Source organism: Thrips palmi, unplaced genomic scaffold (genome assembly GCF_012932325.1).
Source record: "Thrips palmi isolate BJ-2018 unplaced genomic scaffold, TpBJ-2018v1 HiC_scaffold_2, whole genome shotgun sequence".
In the NCBI taxonomy this organism is placed as follows: domain Eukaryota; kingdom Metazoa; phylum Arthropoda; class Insecta; order Thysanoptera; family Thripidae; genus Thrips; species Thrips palmi.
The window spans coordinates 8193753-8215309 of record NW_023144629.1 but is presented as its reverse complement, the minus strand read 5'-3'; the positions used below and the strand labels follow the sequence as shown (position 1 = coordinate 8215309).

General features: G+C 58.9%; 2 protein-coding genes across 2 annotated transcripts in view; one reads left to right on the top strand and one right to left on the bottom strand.

Annotated features, from left to right (window-relative positions):
- LOC117647186 (glutamate receptor ionotropic, kainate 2-like) overlaps window positions 1-21557 on the bottom strand; it is a gene marked incomplete at its 3' end in the record, with an annotated part of 37613 nt that overhangs the window by 6820 nt on the left and 9236 nt on the right. The window contains exons 2-8 of the mRNA XM_034388811.1: window positions 17909-18075; window positions 6524-6685; window positions 3204-3455; window positions 2737-2900; window positions 2600-2653; window positions 2296-2439; window positions 911-1063 (exon numbers count right to left, since the gene is read on the bottom strand). Of these exons, the coding sequence (XP_034244702.1) occupies window positions 911-1063; window positions 2296-2439; window positions 2600-2653; window positions 2737-2900; window positions 3204-3455; window positions 6524-6685; window positions 17909-18062 (1083 nt within the window). The remainder of the gene's footprint in view (window positions 1-910; window positions 1064-2295; window positions 2440-2599; window positions 2654-2736; window positions 2901-3203; window positions 3456-6523; window positions 6686-17908; window positions 18076-21557) is intronic.
- LOC117647187 lies at window positions 3824-5348 on the top strand. The gene is made up of 2 exons (XM_034388812.1): window positions 3824-4131; window positions 4709-5348. Exons 1-2 carry the CDS (start codon window positions 3989-3991, stop codon window positions 4965-4967), a joined length of 402 nt encoding a protein of 133 aa, XP_034244703.1. The 5' UTR covers window positions 3824-3988; the 3' UTR covers window positions 4968-5348.

The following is a 21557-nucleotide window of genomic DNA, read 5'->3' as shown; positions in this document are numbered from 1 at the left end:
GCGGCCGAAACGCCGAAAACGGGCCGCGACTGACTATTCATTACGCGGTGCGGAGCGGTGCGGCATTCAGTACCGGCGGGCCGTGTGCTATCTCTCTCGCACTCACGCGGCGCCACGCAGGGCGACACGCAGGGCGACACGCAGGGCGACACGCAGGGCGACACGCAGGGCGACACGCAGGGCGACACGCAGGGCGACACGCAGGGCGACACGCAGGGCGACACGCAGGGCGACACGCAGGGCGACACGCAGGGCGACACGCAGGGCGACACGCAGGGCGACACGCAGGGCGACACGCAGGGCGACACGCAGGGCGACACGCAGGGCGACACGCAGGGCGACACGCAGGGCGACACGCAGGGCGACACGCAGGGCGACACGCAGGGCGACACGCAGGGCGACACGCAGGGCGACACGCAGGGCGACACGCAGGGCGACACGCAGGGCGACACGCAGGGCGACACGCAGGGCGACACGCAGGGCGACACGCAGGGCCGCAGGGGTGCGAGGGAGAAACGAGACTCCAAGCTTCCGGGCACTACACGCCGCGGAGGGCGAGAACAAGGAGAAACGGGGCAGCAAAGTCAAGGTCGGGATGACGACCCGGTAGTCTGCCACGAGTGCTTGTTACTGCCGGGGCCGGCGCAGCAGCAGACTGATTCCGATTCCGAGAGTCGTTGCCGTCGCTATGTCTCTCTCGCTCTCACGGGGCGTCCCGTTTGAGTGCGAGAGAGACAGTGCGACGACTCTCGGAATCGGTCTGCAGCTCGCGCCCCGCTCAAGGAGGCCCCGCTGCGGAGCATGCAGAGCAGGCTGTCTGCTCCTCGAGGTTACCTCGTTACCGACCGCGGTCGAGGCCGTGGAGGCCGTGGAGGCCCTCGTTCGCGACAACGGCCCCTCCCTCACTCACCGCCGTGATGTAGTTGATGAGGGAGAGCCCGCCGTCCCAGGGCGCCTCCTCGCTGCAGCTGACGTTGGTGAGGCGCAGCGCGTGGCCCTGCTCCAGGCTCTGCAGCCCGATGGCGAACACGTGCACCGCGTCGAACAGCAGCGCGGGCTCGGACTGGCGGCACAGAGAAGGCTTCTTTGGTGGGACTCAATCCGAGAGTCGTTCGTCGTCGCTCTGTCTCTCTCGCACTCATGGCGCGTCCCGTGCAGGTGCGAGAGAGACAGAGCGACTCTCAGTCTGCAGTGGCTGCACCGCAAGGCTGCTGGAGGGATGCTCCCCCCCCCCCTCCCGGTTCCCAAACGTTTCTGTTGTCCGCCACTTCCGGTGGCGCCGGCCGCTTTATTCGAAAAACTTTTCTTGCCGCCGCACCGCCGCGTCGCTCCGTCTCTCTCGCACTGCCGGGGGCCGCCGCACGCGTGCGACAGAGACAGAGCGACGCGGGAGGGACTCTTCGGAGTCAGGCTGGGCTGGGCCGGGCCAGGCGAGGCGCGCACGTCCGCGTTGCTCGTTCGTCGAGGCGGGGCGGGGCGGGGCGGGGCGGGGCGGGGCGGGGCGGGGCGGGGCGGAGCGGGGCGGGGCGGAGCGGGGCGGGGCGGGGCGGGGCGGAGACACGCGGCCACGCCACCGGAAGCGGGTCCTGAATGATAACACAATAATGGCCGCCCGCGAAGAATTCAAACAGGATAACAAACTAACAACGGCCCCGGCTCGCCACGGAACCGGTGTGCGGCGCGGTGCGGCGCGGTGCGGCGCGGGGGAAAGGAAGGAGGCCAGTATCAAGAAAGCGGGCGCGTCCTTCGCGTCCTTCGTGACCGGCCGGGCTGAGGCCGGGCCATTGTTCGGGGAGGGGAGGGGGTAGTTAGTGGAGTTGGCAATCGTTTCGGGGCTGCAAACGGCGCGCGCGGTGGCAGGCCCGGACCAAGGCCCGGACGGCCAGAGATGAGCGAGACGCGGGACCCACTGGGAACAAGGACCAGCGTCGGTTGTTTTCCTCCAGGATTTGCACATTACGAACAACGAAGAACGAAGCGCGAGAGTTTAGCCGGAGGAGGCGGGCCGGCGGGTCTGCGCCGATCGCCTGGAAGTGCGGGTCGAGGAAAGACGAGTCTCTCTCTCTCTCTCTCTCTCTCTCTCTCTCTCTCTCTCTCTCTCTCGCACTCATACGAAGCGGTACGTGAGTGGGAGAGAGGCAGAGCAGGTCTGCGAGGCAGCGCGGCCACCGGGCCCGCCAAACCACCGGGCCCGCCAGATAGCCCCCGGTCCCTTTTCACTTCAACCACTGAGACGAGGAACCGGGGCACCGCCCAACAGTGTGTCAAGTGCCACGCGGAGGCTTGACTCCTCACCTGAATCCCCTTGGTCTTGTTGAGCACCTGCTCCATGTCCTTGAGCACCTCGCGCACCGACATGTCCTCGGCGTCCACGATCCGAAAGGACGTGATGTTGACAAAGTTGTACTTGAAGTCCTCCAGGTCGAAGCTCTCCATGTCCTGGGGGAGCGAAAGGCGAAAGGTAATTATTAAAAGTCGAGCAGGGCGGGGATTAGCGGGAGTGGCCCGCCGGGGGAGGGGAGCGCACCCCGCGCAGAAGCCCTGTGGGGGCCTTCTGGCCCACTGATCCCCGGCCCAGCGAGGGGAACGACGGACTCACAAAAGTCGTGAAGACGAAGTGGTACTTGTAGTCGTTCATCTGCAGCTGGAGCACCTGCAACACAACGTCGTCGAGTTACTTTACGAGTTTGTTTTTCACAGAGTTCCTTTTGAAGGAAAAATAACGCCGAGTCGCACCTCCCTGAGGAAGTGGCGCATGGTGTCGGGCCGGGTGTCCACCACCAGGTTGTAGATCTCCTTGGCCTTGATGTCCTTGAGCACGGTGCGGAAGGACGCGGGGTCGGCCTGCCGCACGTACAGCTCCATGTCCTGGCGCACCAGGTCGCGCAGCTTCATTAGCCCTGCGCCAAACAGTGGCCAAACAGTAGGTCAACATCCGGGGACTCCCGAGACAGTCAAAGGGGGAAAACGCTGCACTGCTCTGTGGATTTGCCAGAAGACCGGTGGAGGCGGCCAAAACTCGTTTTGAGCTCCAGAGTCGCTAAATGGGACTCGGAATCGAACGTGTGACCGCACCAATGAATTCCTCGTTCGGAGAGCAATCCATTGGTGGGGTCAGTTTAGCGAATCTGGAGCTCAAAACGCGTCCGGTATTTTGACCACCTCCGCCGGTCTTCTGGCCCAGTGCCTTGCACTGCACTGACCGTAGTCCTCCTCGTAGATGACGGCCACCTTGGTCCAGTTGAGGAAGGCCATGAGGTCCATGAAGGCCCGGTTGAGCATGTCCTGGCTGGGGTGCAGGTTGATGGAGAACTCCCGAAAGTGCATGTCCATATCGAGGCGCGCCTCCAGGTGCGGGATGTCCAGGGCGTCACACACAGAGTGCACGTGCGTGCCCAGCAGGTGGTCCGTGGGGCCGAACAGCGCGTGCACGCCGCCGCCCACCAGTCGGCACGCTGGCAAACAAAACATGGCATTTCAATTTCCTGCGCATTCTTGCGACATTCCCCAACAACAGTACACCTTATCGAATGACGGAAACACCGCGAGAAAATCCCTCAGCAACATTTCACGAAACCTGTGGAAATTAGTGGTTCTAGACGTGGGCTTCCTCAACACGGCGGGCTGGGTTCGTTTGAATCTCCCGCGGCTCGCTGCCGATAGCGCTGCTGTTATCGGCTGGCTGCAGACAGGCTGCTGCAGAGCCGTCGTCGCCCTGTCTCTCTCGCACCCCAGCGGGCCGGGCCGCGCGCGAGCGGGACAGGCAGAACGCCCGGTTCGGAGGCTGCCTGCTGCAGACGGCAGCACAAGATTGGCCGCCAGCTCGGGCTGCCGGCGCGGCGTTGGTGCGTCTGTCCGCAGCGAGTGACGGAGTGACGCAGTGTTCCCGGTATTGGCGAGGCCTCCGCACGTCTTCGTTCGCGACCGCGCGGGCCGTGCGCTCAACTTGGTGGACTTGAAGGCAGCGAGCCACCTCCTGGACGTCGTCATGCTGCCCCTGGTGCTGCTGCTGGTGGCCTGTTTGCTGCCGCCACCGCGGGGCGGCGCCGCCCCCTCCGCCCCCACCGCCCCCGCGCAGCAGCTCGCCGTCCTGGCCACCACCCCCCAGCCGCCAGAGGCGGTCTCCAAGAGGTGGGTCGCCTGCTGCGTTAGGTGCTTTTGTTTTTATTTGGTTTTATTGTTGTTGCTTTTTTATTGCGAGGATAAGAAGCCTCATGTGCAACACAGATAACAAGGTGTCAGGTTTCTAGAATGCGGATGATAGGACGCACGAAGTGGAAATTTTGGAGCAATGACAGATCGCGCATGCCAATCAGTGGTCCAATTTTAACCTATTCTTTCATTCTGTCTGAATTTAAAGTGGTTTATGTGGCTGATACGTTAACTAATAGTCTACGGCGAGATTTTAAAGCCGCTGCGTGCCGCGCACTATTGCGCAACAGTTATCAGCCTTTTTTCGACCAAAACATGTGAGATAGTGCGTTTCAGTGAATTGCGTCACTCGCCCCCACCCCCGGGCGTAAGTGTGAACCGAGACGAGCAGTTTCACGCGCAAAGACGGCCAAATAACAAAACAATATGCAAAGTCTTTTTTTTTTAATTTGAAGGGGCTGGTCGGCCCCCTGTGGTGCGCGTCTTGGCACGCCTCGCGTCATGGCACACTGTCTGGCGCGGCAGATACGCTATACTGGCTTGGTTGTGTTGGCAGCTCTGCGCAAGGCTCGGCGGGCCTGTTCCGCCTCAGCGTCGACAACCACTACACCATGACGCGCAAGCGGCCGCGCGCCAAGCAGCACGAGCTGAGCCCCGCCGCGCTGCGCGCCGACCCGGCCCTGGGCGGCGACGTCGACACTGTCACGGCGAAGATCGGCGAGAGGATCATCCGGGTGCCGCACCGCCGCGTGGCCACCGGCTGCCGCATCTACCAGCGCATGGACCGCCTGGGCCAGTGCCGTAACCGCTGGTGACAGTGCCACCGGCGGCTGGCGACCATCAACTGTCATTCGACGTGCTCAGTCGTCACTGAGTTTCAAACAACGCGCAAAGAAACTCGCTTTTCGATGTGTAAAAAGAGAGACGAGATCATCTTCAGAGAATCTCTGGACTCCACTCGGCTGGTCATCGCCGCACTGCTGACTTTTTTTGCATTCCAGCGTGGCCGCTGAACGTAAAATATTTATTTATTTTTCTATGTTGTGCGTTTGATTTTAATGTTTTTTTTTTGCACGGTAGAGCCTGCTTTTATCCCTTATTGTTTACTCCAGTATTTCTGGAAACCTATTGTTACCATAGCGTAAGATAGATGTAAGAAGCAGCTTCTGAACAGCAATAAATACAAATTATTTATACATTCTTAATCATTTTCGTTCCGTGACAGCAATGGCCTTAATCACAGCCAATCCGATGCATCATGTCCTGCGCCCTTCCGGCCGGCCCCGACTTTCAAAAGGGCAAGGAAGGCCAAATATTCTTTTTTTAAAAAGCCAACAATCCCCCCCTTCTCTCTGTCTCCGTTGGTACGGTTCCATAGCGACGTCGTAGATTTCCTTTTTCCCGCCGGCGCTTGATCACACCCAATCAGGCAAATGAGATGGTCATCACCTGTCAACAACCCCGCGCGACTTCCAAGCAAAAAAAAAAAGCATCTAACGATGCGAAACAAATAATTCTCACACATTCTCACATTCTCACACAATTCTCGCGTCACACCCGGCAGCCCGCCTCGTCGCTTTAAGCTGACCTTCATGATAACCCGCCTTCCTTCTCTCTCCATTCTCCTCTTTGTCTTTCCTCGTAAGCCACTTATCCTCTCTTTTTGTCTGCCACTGTACTTCTTTATTTTTGAAACAAAAAATTGGGCCGCCCACTGGCAGCTGAAACAAAGAACTAAACCGGGCCGCGGATGGCGTGCGAAATGTGCAAATAAACGCACGGAGGTGTCTCGACCGTTCTTTTTGTCTTTCCCGCCACATTTCGTTGGTGGCAACAGAACGCGCGTAATGAAATTCTTCCTTCGATGATTGGAGCCACCGGTGTTAGCATCGGCTGGATCGGCAACTCAGGTGCACTGCTCGAAAGTCAAAACGCCTCCAATTTGGACCATGTTTTTCGCCTGTTCCGGCGCGCTGCGCATCGCAATATAAAACGCCCCGTAAAATAGCAGAAGGCCGCGTAATTTTCAACGGGGCTCCTCCTGAGTACCGCCGCGTCGGGTGCTTATTGCAATCCTCGGTGCGCCGACGACGACTTCTGCCCCGGCAAACTTTCTATCTCTTTCCCTCGTCGAAATAAAAACAAAAGTTGTGACTTTTCTCCGCGCGGCAGCAGGTTTCCAGCTTAACGGCGGGGCAAAGCTGCCGCCGCAGTGTGCACGCGACCGGAAATTGGCGCGAAGGAAACACGCACCGGAAATGCGCGGCCGGGCTCCTCCGCGTTCGTTAGCCTTTCACGGCAACGGAAGGATGCGCCATTTCCACCTCACCTGATCCAGGGGAACCTCGTTCTTTCTTCCTTTGTCACTCACCCTGCTTGGCGGCGTGGAACGAGTCCTCCCTCGCGACGTACTCGATGTGGTACATGAGCTTGGTGTTGGGCAGCAGCACGGGGTCCTCGTTCACCCTGTACACGGCGTACTTGAAGGCCAGCTCGGCGGCGCTGTCTCGTTGGTCCTCGGTGAAAATGGCACCTGAAAAATTAATTAAGAAATGGAGCAAACTTTTTAGTTTTTTACACCTTGTTGCTGCCTCTTCACCTCACGCCACGCCCTTTGTGCCTAACGAAGTCGTGAAGGCGACACGTGTGAGGTCGGCGCGCCACCGCCCTGCAGCCTGCCCGCTAGCGCCTCCGGCAGGCGCCGTCAGCACTGCTTTGAGAGTACCTGGCAGCCTGGCAGTGAGCAGTGCAGTGTCGGCTGCTTCGTTTGTCTCCTCAAAGGGTTGCTGCCTACCTCACACCCTTTGGAACGCGACGCCAAAGCCTTCCGGATCTAAAAATTTGTAAATATAGAAACGGTGTCATAGAGTTTCAGGCTGGAGGATGCGCTCATGCGGCAATAAAATTCGGAGAAAAGATAGAGTCGTATTTCTGTCTTTTTCTCATTTTCCTTTCGATTGTGATGGCCGGGATGTAAATCAAAATGATAAGCCTCTCTCGGACTCGGTAGGCTAAACAAGGCGCGACCGAAATTGTGCAAGCTTAAAAATAAACCCGGCGCCGCAAGAGTGGTTTGGCCTTGTTTGGCAGAATCGATCGACATTGATTTCATCTCGTGGGCTGGAAAAAACAACAACAAGAAAACCGGGGCGCGTCTTGTCTTCCTTGTGGGCCTCGTTGCCGGTTCGTCCGCGGCGGAAAATATTCATCCGGAAAACGAAGGACGGTGCATCTCATAAATAATTGTATCCCCCCCCTCGCAAATTGGCGCGGGCTTTTTCCCTGGAAACTCGACTTGGAATCGGAAAGTCATTGTGAGCTCGCCAATTCGATACATCGAAACGATTCCCACGTCCCCCTTCCCCTCCACCTCCTGCCCCCCGTTCCGCCAAGGGGCGCGCAAACGCCGGGCAAACTTCCGGTGCCAAATGAGTTGTCACTTCGCACTTCCTCGGCCGGAGCTCCGCAGCTCCGCAGCGTGGAGGGGCCACCGTAAGGGACAGATTATTTGGGCAGGAAGGAACGGATCGACGCCCAACTGGTTTATCGCACTCCGACACCACTGCACTGCTGGGAGGAGGGCCACACACCACCAGCAGAGACTAGCTTTAATGACCGCACTTGAAAAGTTTGGCATGTGCTCCATGGAGAGGGTGTGGACTGTTGTTCAGTCGGGAGGCAAGGTGGAGGTAGAGACAGGGAGGGGTGTTTCAAGGCCAGGCTGGGCTGTGCACTGTGCAGGCATCCAACCACCTGGTTTGCTCAAGGCTTCAAAGAGGTAAAGGGAAAAGGAGAGGGGAGGTGGCTGCAGCTGTGTCTCTGGGCTGGAACGGCACCCATTAGACTAAGAGAGGGCAGAAATTTATTGGCCGGCAGATAAAGTCGCCCTTTCGGGGAATCACCAAATCAGAGCACTGTAAACCGAAGCACTTTCTGAATTGTTGAGTTTCCAAAGAAAATAATTGACTTACACACCAGAAAAAGTGTAGGTGGCGTCGTCATTCAGAACTGAACCTGCAGCAGCGGCCCAACCCTTTCTTCCACAAAGTCCCGCCGAGCTCTCTATCTCTCTCTTCCCTTCGGCGGGGAACATGGCGCGTAAAATTTCACGGCCCATCAAACCCCTTTGCGCATGATAATAATAAAAAGGAGCGCAAAGAGACAAAAACTGCTCACTGCGCGGTGCTTGGGGGCGCGCCATTCGCTATTTGACAGGGGATTGAGCGTAGTTGGGCGCGCCGCCGTAAGAGTGCGCTAGGCCCTTACCACTGCACCACTGTTACCCCCCGAGGGGCCTTTCCCCCCAAGGGGCCTCCCGCCCTGCCCGCCCAGCTTGCAGGCCTCCATGCCCGTGTCGTAGAGAACACCTTTATGGCCTCAGTAAAGGTGCACTTATCACTGCGACCCCGCCCCGCCGGCCCCGCCCCACCTTCAAATCCCTCACACTGAGGCGCTGCTGCCTGGTGGCCGTGGTGGCCGTGGTGGCCGTGGTGGCCGTGGTGGCCGTGGTGGCCGTGGTGGCCGTGGTGGCCGTGGTGGCCGTGGTGGCCGTGGTGGCCGTGGTGGCCGTGGTGGCCGTGGTGGCCGTGGTGGCCGTGGTGGCCGTGGTGGCCGTGGTGGCCGTGGTGGCCGTGGTGGCCGTGGTGGCCGTGGTGGCCGTGGTGGCCGTGGTGGCCGTGGTGGCCGTGATGGCCGGGCTGGTGGTGACACACCTCAATGCCGGCAGCGTGCGGTGACAGGCCGAAACCAGGTCGTCGACGCCAATCCTACTTCACCGCCGTCGCGCTGGCGCCCCCTCCCCTCCGCTCCCCGTCCAAGGCATGACCCTCACCGCGGTGGCGGTAAGCCGTTCTGCCGTGAAGTCGCTACACGTCTCCGCGGTATTACGGCGACAATCACCACCCATCATCCCTCTCGGCCGCCGTCCCGGCCTCTCGCACGGGAGCGGGCCCTCCCCTCCCTTTCTTGCGCCTGATCCTCCCCGTTCCCTCCTCGGCCCCCCTCGCCTACATCAGCCCCGCCGTCGTCGTCCCGTCGGGGGTAAGAAGGTTCCGAGGATATACAGACCGCTATAGACGGCCCCGGGTCGGCCCCACCAATAGGCACGAGAGGAATAAAACATTATTCGTTGCGTGTGTGTGCGTGTGAGCGTGTTTGTGTGAGAGAGTGTGTGTTTGTGTTGGTGTGCGCCTTGGTGCGTGCGTGTGCAGCATGTCGGCGTGTCGGTGTGAGTGGGGCGGGCGCCGACTGTGTGTGTGTGTGTGTGTGTGTGTGTGTGTGTGTGTGTGTGTGTGTGTGTGTGTGTGTGTGTGTGTGTGTGAGTGAGCACGCACGTCCCTCGTTATAATGCTTGCGGCACGCCCACATTTCCTTCGCTCACTGAAACTGTCCCTGCAGTCGCGGACGTGTGAAATTGTTATGTATTTTCGGCGCAAAGTAACGCGTTAATTCACTGAGAGAGAACAAAACTTGCGGGCCGAAATAATTTTGTTTTGTAGGCCCGCTCTACTATTTTCCAGAGCAGAATGCAAATCTGCCTGGCAGTGTAGTACTTCCACGGGCAGACCGCTTCGTTCTGTCACTGTGGGATACTTTATCAAAAAAGGCCGACCGAGGCCTCATGGAGGAGCGTGTGGCCACACAAACCCATTTTTGAGCAAAAACAGAAAAATAAAAAATAGAAACAAAAAGCGAGCACGGGGAAAGGGGTCTGTAAAAATGTAGAATGGGAAAGCCGCGAGCGATAACTCTGCCGAGTGTCACCACTCCTGACCTCCATTTAACTTCTGCCCCCAATAAATATTATTCAACACATCGTTCTCGGTCGTTCGCTGTCAGTCGCTGACGTGTGACTTGCCGAAGCAGCCTGATCATCACCACAAACAAATTTTCAAAAGCCACAACAGGTATCAAAAAACAAAAATATAATGGGACAAAAAATTTTTGAGAGTGTGACGCGCACCTTGGTCCACGATGAAAAAAAAATATTAATGGGCCAAAACAAGCAGAAATCAGTCCTTTGGGCCAATCACTGAGCGGCCGTGAGGCTGTTAATTTCCTCCACGTTCAATAAGCTTCTTTGACGTACACACACACACACACACACACACACACGCTAATACGGTGGGGCCCACAATAATGGTATGCCACAGTGCGCCCACCATCAAACGCTTCAGCTTTTAACCTCTCGGCCGCCCCATACCCCGCCCCGGCCGTACGCGGGACAAAATGATTGCGCGGGGCTGCCTGGTTCCCCGGTTCCCGGCTCCCTGGACCGGGCAGGGGCCTGGTCGGGCCGCCCGACTAATCATTTCATCATTAGGGCCGAGGTGGGGTTGGGGCTGCGGGGCCCTGGTTGGTCCAGAGGCCTGGGTGGCGCCCCGAAAATAATCCCCATAACAACTCCTTCGTTTTGAAATTTTTTCAAAACTGACCGCGGTAGCAGCGTGTCTATTCGTGTGGAAATAGTGAGGAAGAGACAGCGAGTGAAAGAATAGTCACTGCTTTCAATCAGCTCATCATTGACGATTGCCAACGCGCAAAAGAGTCCTCTCTTAAATCAAGAAACTCGCAGCAAGGGACTTCACTCAAGTAGCTTCACGCTTATTGCAAGTAAATGCTCTCGATTGGAAACAAACAACTCTTTTGGGACGTAAACCGATCCCTCATTCCGCATGGTGCCGAGACTGTGGACGAGACCTCCTGACAGGGCGAGGGCGAGGGGGGCATGCGCGAAGTGTCATGCGATACTTTACCCGGAAACAAACCTCGAAAACCACACTCTTGCCGCCACCCGCACACCGACGCCCACACAGACTCGCGCACTCACACAGACCCATCTTCGTAAGTGGGCCGCCGAGCCGTCGACGCTCCCTGGCAGACTGCCATTGACTGATCACTCCTTGTTTCCATGGGGTGAACTCCTGGAGGCTCGAGCAACCCCATCGAGACACCCCCCTCCCCCTCTAAGTCTCCGCCTTAACGTATTCGACACGCAGAGCACACAAAGTCACGGCGGCAAAAACCATCCCTGGATTGGCGGGGGGTGGGGGGGGGGGGGGAGGAGGAAGGGGTTGGCAGCGGGGGGCAAAGTCTTAAGTGCTGTTAGATACGGATGTCCGTGCCAAAGCCCCCGCTCCCTCCCTTCCCCTGGCCGACCTCGCCGGCGTCCGGCCTGATCGACGGACCCAACTCGCAATTTGAGCCACCCAACTGCGATATTGTTCCATCCGCTCCAACTTCCGACTGCCGACAGGCGATGAGAAATGGCTCCGCCTTGCGGCATTATGCGGACACGTTCCGCGTGACGTGGCGTCGTGGCGCGGCGTCGTGAGGGCGGCGGTGATGCGCTTCTCCTTTTTGCCGGCGGGTAGGTTGGTACACCTGCCGAGCGGCGGGGCACAGTGGGCCAGAAGACCGGCGCAGGCGGCCAAAACTCTAGACGCGTTTTTAGCTCCAGAGTCAAACAGGACGCGAACCACACATGTGACCCCACCAATGGATTCGTCGTTCGGAGAGCAATCCATTGGTGGGGGTCTTTCGTTCGGTTCGAGTCCTGCTTAGCGACTCTGGAGCTCAAAACGCGTCTAGAGTTTTGGCCGCCTGCGCCGGTCTCCTGGCCCACTGGCAGCGGGGCGCGAGGCCGCAAGGAGTGCTGTGATGAGGCGAGGCGCACCTGAATCTGACGGCACTCCATTTTTCAAGGGGTCCACTAGCTTCGTGAAAGGGAAGGGAGTTCCAGGGGAGGGAGGTCTGGTGAGGTGCGCGGTCGGGGGAAGGGGGGAGGACATTCCTTGCGTTGCCGCGATGGCCTGATCCCGACGAACCCTCCGAGACGGCCGGGGCATGGCCGGGGCGGGCCAGGGCTGTGTTCGTAGTGGAGCCCTTTGCTGCGGAGCGCGGAGCGCGGAGCCCGGCGGAGCCCGCAGAGGGCCCATCGGACCATCCCACAGGAAATAAGGCCTACAGGGTATGGGCGCGCAGGGCGAGGGCAGGGCGAGGGCAGGGCGGGCGCAGGGCGAGGGCAGGGCGAGGGCAGGGCGAGGGCAGGGCGAGGGCAGGGCGAGGGCAGGGCGAGGGCAGGGCGAGGGCAGGGCGAGGGCAGGGCGAGGGCAGGGCGAGGGCAGGGCGAGGGCAGGGTAGTGTTTTAAAGGGTAGGAATATTCCCGGGAATTTAGGGAATTCCCGGGAACGTTCCCGGGCACAATCAGACCCAAAAAATGGGAAATTCCCGGGAATTTTTAAAACATGGCTAAAAATAGCTAGTTTTTGCACGAAAAATGTTGATAGTGCAAGGGAACCAATTAATAATTATGAATCACTCTAGTGTATTTGCATTTTTCTTTCAGAAGAGAGCAAGAAAAAATGTTTCGTAATACTAATAAAAAAAAATTCGTAAGAAAAAGTTTAATTTTTATCACATGAGATGGGTTTCATTTGAAGCAATGTTCCCGGCCAAATGGGAATATTCCCGGGAATTCCCGGGAAGTCTCGGGAATATTCCCCTGAATGATTGTTCCCGGGAATTTTCGAACACTAGGGCAGGGCGAGGGCAGGGCGAGGGCAGGGCGAGGGCAGGGCGAGGGCAGGGCGAGGGCAGGGCGAGGGCAGGGCGAGGGCAGGGCGAGGGCAGGGCGAGGGCAGGGCGAGGGCAGAGCGAGGGCAGGGCGAGGGCAGGGCGAGGGCAGGGCGAGGGCAGGGCGAGGGCAGGGCGAGGGCAGGGCGTCCGCTGAAAGGGCTGTGGGGCTGAGGGGGCGTGGCGAGGCGCCGCCAAGTCCGCTCTCCTCGCATATGCATGTATCGCGGTTCGAGGCGCCTCGGCCCGCCTTGGCCGCGTCCGATCACTTTGAATGATGCCGCGGCCGAAGGGCCGAAGGGCCGAAGGACCCCAAGGGCCCGAGGGATGACGACCACGACCTTGGACGTCCTTGGCCGCGTCCCGCAAGGCGTCCCGAACCCCCCCCGCCCACCCCGACAGCTGACAGCTCCGTTCCACTCACTTGCATGCCAGCAATGCCAGCGAACCGAACACCACCGGGGGGACACCGCCGGGGGGGACACCTCCTCCACGACCGCGATGCCGCGATGGCGCGGTGCCGATAGCGATGGGGCCCCGCCCCGCCCCGCCCCGCCCCGCCGCTGCTGCAATACACTCCTCCAGCCACCAATCGCTGTAAACAAAGAGATAAATCTTCCAGCCGGACTCGCGTGCCTCCTCGTGTGTGTGTGACGGCGGCCGCGCCGGCCCGTGGAGGCGGAGCGAGGCGGGGGGGTTGTCCTTTCCACTTTTTCTCCGGCCTACCGACCGACTCTTCGGGAGATCCCCGCCCGCGCGCGTCCAGAGCGAGGGAAACAGGAGGGGGGGGGGGGAATCAAGGGTGGAGGGGAGAGGGGGGGCAGCCTGGTGGGCCGCGCGGCGAGCAGGCGATGCGGCGCCAAAGGTCTACCGGAGCGAAGGAATGGGGCCAGGGGCAAAAGGCTACTGTGCGTGTGTGTAGGCATGTGTGCCCGAGTGGGATATAGGCAGGTTGTAACGGCTCTGTGCATGACGTGTTGTTACAGCCTCTGCGGGGGTAGACGCACGCGCGCGCTCGCGTCTCTGCCCGCCAAGGTGAGGCAGCCAAGGTGAGGCAGCCTCCGTGCCGCGGAGTGCCCGGCCCCCCTCTCGCCGACCTCACGACCGTGCTGGCGTGCCACTGCGTGCCGCGCACGGCCGACGTCACCAAAGTGGCCCCTAACTCGATTTGCCAGTGCGCACCCTGCACATCTCTGACCGACACCAGTCAGCAGCGCGCACAGGGCGCACAGCGCGGAGAGGGCACAATTTATGAGCGTGCCCAGCCGTGGCCTCTCCCCCCCCCCGGGCCCCTTATTCGCTCCGGCTCCTGATTCCGGCCGACCGGCCCCGCGCCCCACGATAAACGCGCACACCGCACGCATCGGCTTGCGCGCGCTTGCGGTTCTTTGATTGGCTCTCCAATTAGCGGTGCAGTGCGGAGCGGCAGTGCCGCAGCAGGGCGCGCCACCCTTGCTCGCTCCAGACTCCCGACCCCCGGCGCCAGAACGCGTGTCGTCTTTTTGAACGACCCGCGCGCTCATCGACCGGGGCAGTCTAGACCGAAACATCCTCCGGCACTCATTTTGTCGAGGACCGAAAGTGAGTTGAGACCGACCCCCCCCCCCCCCACACACACACACAGGGGGGAGGGGGGTGATTGCCGCGCTTGTATTCCGTTTGCGTTTCAATCGGCAGCACCTAACCCAGTTGCCGTCCGCGGTAAACGAAGTCAGGGGCGGAGGTGGGGGGGGGGAGGGGGGGGGAGGGTGCAGCGGCACGGCGAGGCACGGCCCGGGGCTACACATCATCGCTAGGCCCTAAGCCCCGTCAGCGTGTGCTGCAGGCCGGCCGGGGGGGGGGGGGTTTGAATTGGCTCAAAGGTAGTAGGGGTGAGTGTCACGCCGGACAGCGACCAGGTCGCACCAGGTAGCCGTCGCCGCAGCTTCGCGGGCTTCGCAGGCTTGTCGCGCTTCGCAAGACGGACGCCGCTTGCCGCCAGATATATGACGCTATTTACACCCAAGTCGCTAACAGTGAAATAAAGGCGGCGGACGTGGCCGCCGAGGACGCCGAGGCCGGGGGGGACCGGCGGCGGCGGCAGAGGCCAGCAAAGTTTTGGCCACCACGATAAAGTACCCCAGCAACTACCTCGGCCCTCGGCCCGGCCCGCCCTGCGCCCGCCCTGGGCGCTGAATTAAGCGCGGCTGCGGCCGGGAATCGAACGGGGACGCGGCGGGACGCGGCCACCCCTGCAGGGCCCTGCCGCCGCTGCCGCCGCACCGAGGCCGGGACACAGTGGGCCAGAAGACCGGTGGAGGCGGCCAAAACTCGAGACGCGTTTTGAGCTCCAGAGTCGCTAAATGGGACTTGACGTGTGACCCCCCCCCCAATGGATTGCTCTCCGAACGAGGAATCTATTGGTGGGGTCACACGTTCGGTTCGAGCCCTGTTTAGCGACTCTGGAGCTCAAAATGCGTATAGAGTTTTGGCTGCGTCCACAGGTCTTCTGGCCCACTGTGCGGGACCGGGGCCGGGCGACCGAGCCCCGCCGCCGCCGAGAGTGGGACGGTGCGACCGGGGCCGGCCGGCAGGGCGGCAGGGTGCTCCGTGAAACATGTGGACACTTTGCAGCGCTGGCCCCGTCAGCAGTAGCGGAGCAGACCGCGCAGACCGGAGCAGCAGGGGGTGCCAACTTAACGAAAAATAATCCAACCTTTCTCCCAAACGGTGCGCGGCCGTTAGGAAAAGTGTAACTTTTGCCTTTGCCTCAGATTGTAAAACAAAATTTCAAGATTCCCTCCGTGCTTAAAATTTTAACAGCCACCGGTGCATGAAGCACGTCGAATTTTTTTTAGTTTCTTAAGTTGGTACTTTTTACCTCTTTCTTTACGCGGCTCTGTCAAGTACCCTTTTCGACAAATTCTCTTGCAGACCGAAGGCGTGGCGAACAAGCCCTCGTTGAATCTATGCCTATTTACTACCTTGACCTCCACAGCCTTCTCCCGGTTCGGGACCGGCCCTCGGACCGCCGCGATGGCATGATTATTACTACAGTAACTGCCTTTATCAAGGCGGGGCGAGTTTTCTTTTCGAGTTTTCTTTTTCTAATTCCGCCAAAAAGGGCGCGCGTCGAGGGGCCCGCTTCACGGGGGGCCGTCGTGGACGGTCGTGGACTGGTGGAGGAGGCGGGGTGGCGCGGCGGGGCGAGGCCAGGTCGGACAGAAAGACTTTTAATTCAGTCTTAATTGACACGGAGGACGGCAGCAAAAGCCCCCTGCTGCTGCTGCCACTGCTGATGCCGCTACTGATGCCGTTGCTGCTGGTGGTGTTGCTGTTGTTGCTGGTGTTGCTGCTGCTGCTGTTGCTGCTGATGCTGCTGCTGTTGCTGTTGCTGCTGCTGATGTTGCTGCTGATGCTGCTGCTGCTGCTGCTGATGCTGCTGTTGCTGCTGCTGCTGTTGCTGTTGCTGCTGCTGATGTTGCTGCTGATGCTGCTGCTGTTGCTGTTGCTGCGGTTGCTGCTGATGCTGCTGCTGCTGATGCTGCTGCTGCTGATGCTGCTGCTGCTGATGCTGCTGCTGTTGATGCTACTGCTGTTGATGCTGCTGCTACTGCTATTGTTGAGCCGCTGGTGCTGCTGTAGGACAGGCAGAGGACAGCCGCGACGGTCCGAACGCCACGGACGCCACACAGACGGAGACAAGTGTAGCCTCCTATCTGTGGCGCGTACTTCTTGGATCAGCGACCCCCAGCTTTTATGACAGAGCCTAGCCATGAATTACCAAGGGCGAGACGCAAACACCCCCGCCCCCTCCCCCACTATCGCCCCCTCCAACTGTCTCCCTTGGAATCCCTCCCACCGCCGCGGTCCTCTTCAATCCACACCAAACAGGGCTTGCGGAAAACTGCTGAGGCTAAAAAGAGGTTAGGGCTGACCGCGCCTCCACCGCGGAAATGGCAAGTGGGTTCTTTTGTTTTTCCCCCTCTCTGTCTTTCCCTCTCTCTCCTCGTCCCTCATTTCCTTCATCCCGTTTGCCAATTTCCTCCCGAAGCCCGAGCGCGGCGCGCAAACCACTTTCTTGTATTCGCAGAACAAAGTCATACAAAGGCAAATTAGTTCGAAAGATGAGCCGTGTGCGAAACTTGCCTCTGCTTTAAATAAACAGACGCCACGCCGCTGGCTGCGCGGCTGGCTGCTGCGATTGGTAATTGCCTCGGCCAAGGCCGAGCAGTGAAGGCCAGTTTGGGGTGGGAATGGGGCACAACGTTTTCGGGTCTACACTGCCCAATGGTCCATTCCAGTTCGATTCAAACACTCGAATCCGACACATGACCCCACCAATGGCTTGCTCTTCGAACGAGGAATGCATCGGTGGGGTCTTGAGTTGGATTCGATTTCAATTCAAATGAATCGTTGAATCCAACTGAAGACCCCACCAATGGATTCACTTGAGACACTCGAATCCAACATACGACCCCACCAATGGATTGCTCTTCGAACGAGAAATCCATTGGTGGGGTCAAGTGTTGGATTCGAGTCCATCAAAGTGCGCGGATGGTCATATCTACCCGAACTGTTCCCCTGGCGCTGGCACACAGTGGAGAGCGCACCTACACTGCATTCGCCATTTTCCGCCCGGCGTTAAACAGCCGTTTAAGTGCGGCGCTGCGGCCGCGGGCGTGACTCCCTTAGGGCGTGACGTCACGGGGATCGGCCCGCCAGGACGGCCAGGACGCCATCGGGGCACTTGATGTCGAACACGGTCGTTAAAATCAGGCGAGTCGCTTCACGCGCCGCTACGCCCGGCTGAACGGCCATGGCCATAAATAAGGATCGCTTCCGGGGTCGCGCCGTCCCAGTCCGCCCCCGCCTCTGTTTCGAATATTACCGCCGCCTTTGCTTCTCGTAAAAAGAAGCGGCTCTCCGACTGACTGTCCCCGGCCGAGGCCCGGGGGCTCAAAGGAGTGGCCGCGGACAAGGCGACGCGGCGCCAAAAATAATGGAGACCGCGCGGTGGTGTGTGCCTTGGTTTCTCTTGACGCCGTGCTCGTCAGCGAGGTCGTGCAGCCAGACGACCTTCACGTCCTCCAAGCGCCTCGCCGACGGACAGGCAGCCCGCACCGCATCACGAAAAGGGCCTCGAAACGCGGAAATACAATTGTGATGACGTGACGTATGTCGTGACGGGGCCTAACTTACCGATGTTAATGATGGGGGGCAGGCCTCCGCCCCTGGTCGTCAGGCACACCAACAACACCATGACGGTGATGGGCCGCTGGTGACGAGGGAGGATGTGCGCCAGACTGAAGCCAGAGCCGGGTCCGGGGCCCGGGTCGGGGCCCGGGGACCACATTGCAGCGGCAGACCTACGGCAGGGGAACAACATTTTTGAAACGGGCACATTATTTTCGCGGGTGTTTTCTCAGGCCTGCGCCGTCGCACAGTGGGTCAGAAGACCAGAGGAGGCGGTCAAAATCCCGGACGCGTTTTCAGCTCCAGAGTCACTGAATGGGGCTCGAACCAAGCGTGTGACCCCACCAATGGATCGCTCTCCGGACGAGAAATCCATTGGTGGGGTCGCCCTCTCGGTTCGAGTCCTGTTTAGCGACTCTGGAGCTCAAAACGCGTCTGGAGTTTCGGCCGCCAGCGCCGGTCTTCTGGCCTACTGTGCGCCGCCGCTGATGCGCCAGTGTGTTGGTGTGTGTGCCGGTCTGCGTGACCCGGTGAGGCAAGTTGTGCCTGGCAGTGTGTCCGTCCGGGTTGGCAGTGTCGTCACGTCTTCGACATTCATTCCCTCGTTAACACTCTGCCGAATCCTCACGTGCAGAGACAGTGCGCCGAACTCCATCTTTTGTCTCCGGCGCCGTCATCAGCGGGAACGACTTGGCGGGGACGCAGCGCCGCGCAGCACAGCCCGCCCGGCCTAACTTCGGCGTCCCCGCGGCGCGGTGCGGCGACACGCCGTGGAAAATAATTTAAAATCAACCAGCTGCTGGCGAACTCACGTTTCATTCGGTTCCATTTCATTCTTTTCTCTCTCTCCTCACGAGCGAGGACGCGACGAGCAGCAGTCGCCGACTTCCCCTTCATTTTGCCGGAGCGCTCTCATCGGGACTGTTTCCACATCGTATCGTGCAGTACACTGCACAGCGTGCACAGCGGGCCAGATCGGCCAAAACTCAACACGCGTTTTAAGATCGAGAGTCACCAAACAGGCCTCGAATCAAGCGTGTGACCCCACCAATGGATTCCTCGTTCGGAGAGCAATCCATTGGTGGGGTCACACGTCCTGTTCGAGCCTCATATACCGACTCGGGAGCTCAAAACGCGTCCGGGATTTCGACCGCCTCCGCCGGTCTTATAGCAAATCCACTCGTGCGCCTCGCCGACTTCTAGCGCTTCGCCCCGAACAGAGTACGCTGAGGTTTATGCCGGCCGATAATTGAAACGCGGCCAAGGTAAAGCATGGCCCAAAGTTACCTGGCTTAGTGTATCGCCCGCGAGGGGGGCGGCCAGGGGCGGCGAAATACGAATCTCAATCTAGGGGCGGCTGCCTTGGTGCCGCCCACCGCAATACGGACTCCGTCTGAAAAAGGGCAGCCATCTGGCAGGCATCTGGCACGGCGCCATCTGCCGTGAAGGCAGCGCGCTAGCGTGCGCGGCAGCGCGCTAAAGTCCTCTTAATACCGCGCCACTCCGGCGACGGGGCAGATTTGCCAACGGAATCCCTTCGGCAAAGACTCGGCTTGTGTTCCGGGAATGAAAACAAAAGAAACACGTCTCCCGTTTATTGCGGTGTCACCTTCTGGCTGCCCGGCCCGGCCGCTTAGACGGACTCAGACCTCATCGCCGCGCGGAGCGTGGAGCCTCGCGGGGCGAGGACCTGCGGGCGTCGCTCTGCCTCTCTCGCACCTACACGCGAAGCCCCACGACCGCGAGAGAGACAGAGCGACGAAAACGACTCTCAGTCTGCAGCGGGCGCGGAACGCGAGAGCGAGAGAGCGAGCGGCGACGCACTGCCGCTAACTGAATTTCTCTTCCCTCCCCGAAACCATTTCCTTCCCCTAATTTTTCTTCTCTTTTCCAGACGAGCCGCGCCTTCTTGCTCCTCTCTTTCCCTACGACTGGCCGCTCCACGGCCCTCCAGCCTCGGCAGGCCCAGAAATGGGACACAAAAAAGGGGGGTGCTGCCGGGCAGGTGTTACAAAAATAAACAAAATATGTAAAATGTGTCAAGAAGTGAAAAAAAAGGTAGAAAGAAGTTAAAAGGTGAAAAAAAAAACAACTTAAAAATGAAGTAATAAAACTTGAACAAAAAAAAAAATTTTAAATTTTTTAAAAAAGGTAAAAAAGTGTAAAAAAGTTTTTTAAAAAAAAAAGAAACAAAAATTTAGAAACCTACCGTAAAAAAAACAGCCATGTAAAATGTTTCAATATGACAAAAAAGAAGAAGAATTTTTGAGGAAACTAGATGATCCGGGCGGGTCCGGGGCAGAAAGTTTGTGACAACGTTGTCGCAGGGCGGACACCTGCCCGCACGCAATCCACTCGCGCTGGACCGGACGCCACACCAGTCCGCTCTCCACTACGCCCCCCCCCCCCACCAACCAAATTAAACTTTTCAGATCCCCCTCCTATAGCCCGGCAGAAGCGCAGCCGTTTCTCCGTGTCGCGTCTCCGTGTTTCTTTTAACTACTTCATCGTTGGAAATGACCCTAATTGCAGAGGCTGCAAGCGGAGGCAGTGACCGAGGCAGCAAGCCCCTGCCACCTCGCTTAGGCCACCCCGATGCACCCACGTCAGGCGGAGCGACTAGGAGGAGAGAAGAAGAAGAAGAAGAAGAAGAAGAAGAAGAAGAAGAAGAAGAAGAAGAAGAAGAAAGACGGGCAGGGCGAGTAGCCGGGCAGGCACCGCACCCTTAATGTATGCAGGCGCGGCGTAGCGCGGCGTAGCGAGGTGTTAACATCATTACGGCATTCCTCGCTGTTAGGTGGGCCCACGGACCGCCCCCCCCTCTCTCATCACTTAGCCCCTCCCCTTCGCATCATCCCGCCGTGGCGCGCACCTTCCACCGCCAGTCCCACTGCACTCTTAACCCATTAACGCAGTTTAAGTCTGCAGACTCGGGCTGGATGCGGGTCGAAATAAAAAAATAGTTAAAAAAATTTCTTCTCCCAGTGTCGTTGCGTGAGTGTGAAATTTAAATGAAAGGTAGTACTGCTAATAAAATAGCCTGTGCGACGCACTCAATTTTGAGAAAACTTTGCGGTTAAAACATTAGCAGGTATGTGGTGCCATCAAGTCTTAAAATTTAAATTTTTCGCTGCTTAAAAAAATTGATTGAAAACAGAACTCGTCTTAAAAGACAACTCTAAAACTTTCACCAAAATTTTAAAGTTAGTTTTCCTTCTGAAAAATCCTCACGTCAGGCGTGTCAGAGACCTGGGCAGAGCAGGAGAGAGGATGAGGAAGGGTCTCTCTCTCTCTCTCTCTCTCTCTCTCTCTCTCTCTCTCTCTCTCTCTCTCTCTCTCTCTCTCTCTCCCACCCAGTCGAGCCGACGGCAGCGCGGCGCGCGACAAAAAGATTAAATTTCAGCTGCGATATCAGAGCGGGGCCACGCGACACAACGGCCAATTAGGCTGGCGTGGCGCGAGAACGGAAAAGGGGAAAGTTTACACGCTCGGCTCGGCGCGCTCGGCTGCCCGGGGCGACTCCATCCCAGACATCGGGGAGGTGCTTCCGGCTCCTCCGCACTGTAAAAAGTAATTTAAAAAAAATGCGGAATTTTGTGTTGTGCGAGATGAAAACGCCCTATCACATAGTAACAACGTGCACGTTATGATGACA

Coding starts and splice junctions, on each gene's coding strand:
- LOC117647187 (XM_034388812.1), top strand. CDS start 3,989: ATGCTGCCCCTGGTGCTGCTGCTGGTGGCCTGTTTGCTGCCGCCACCG. Junction 4,132..4,708: donor CCAGAGGCGGTCTCCAAGAG/GTGGGTCGCCTG, acceptor TTGTGTTGGCAG/CTCTGCGCAAGGCTCGGCGG.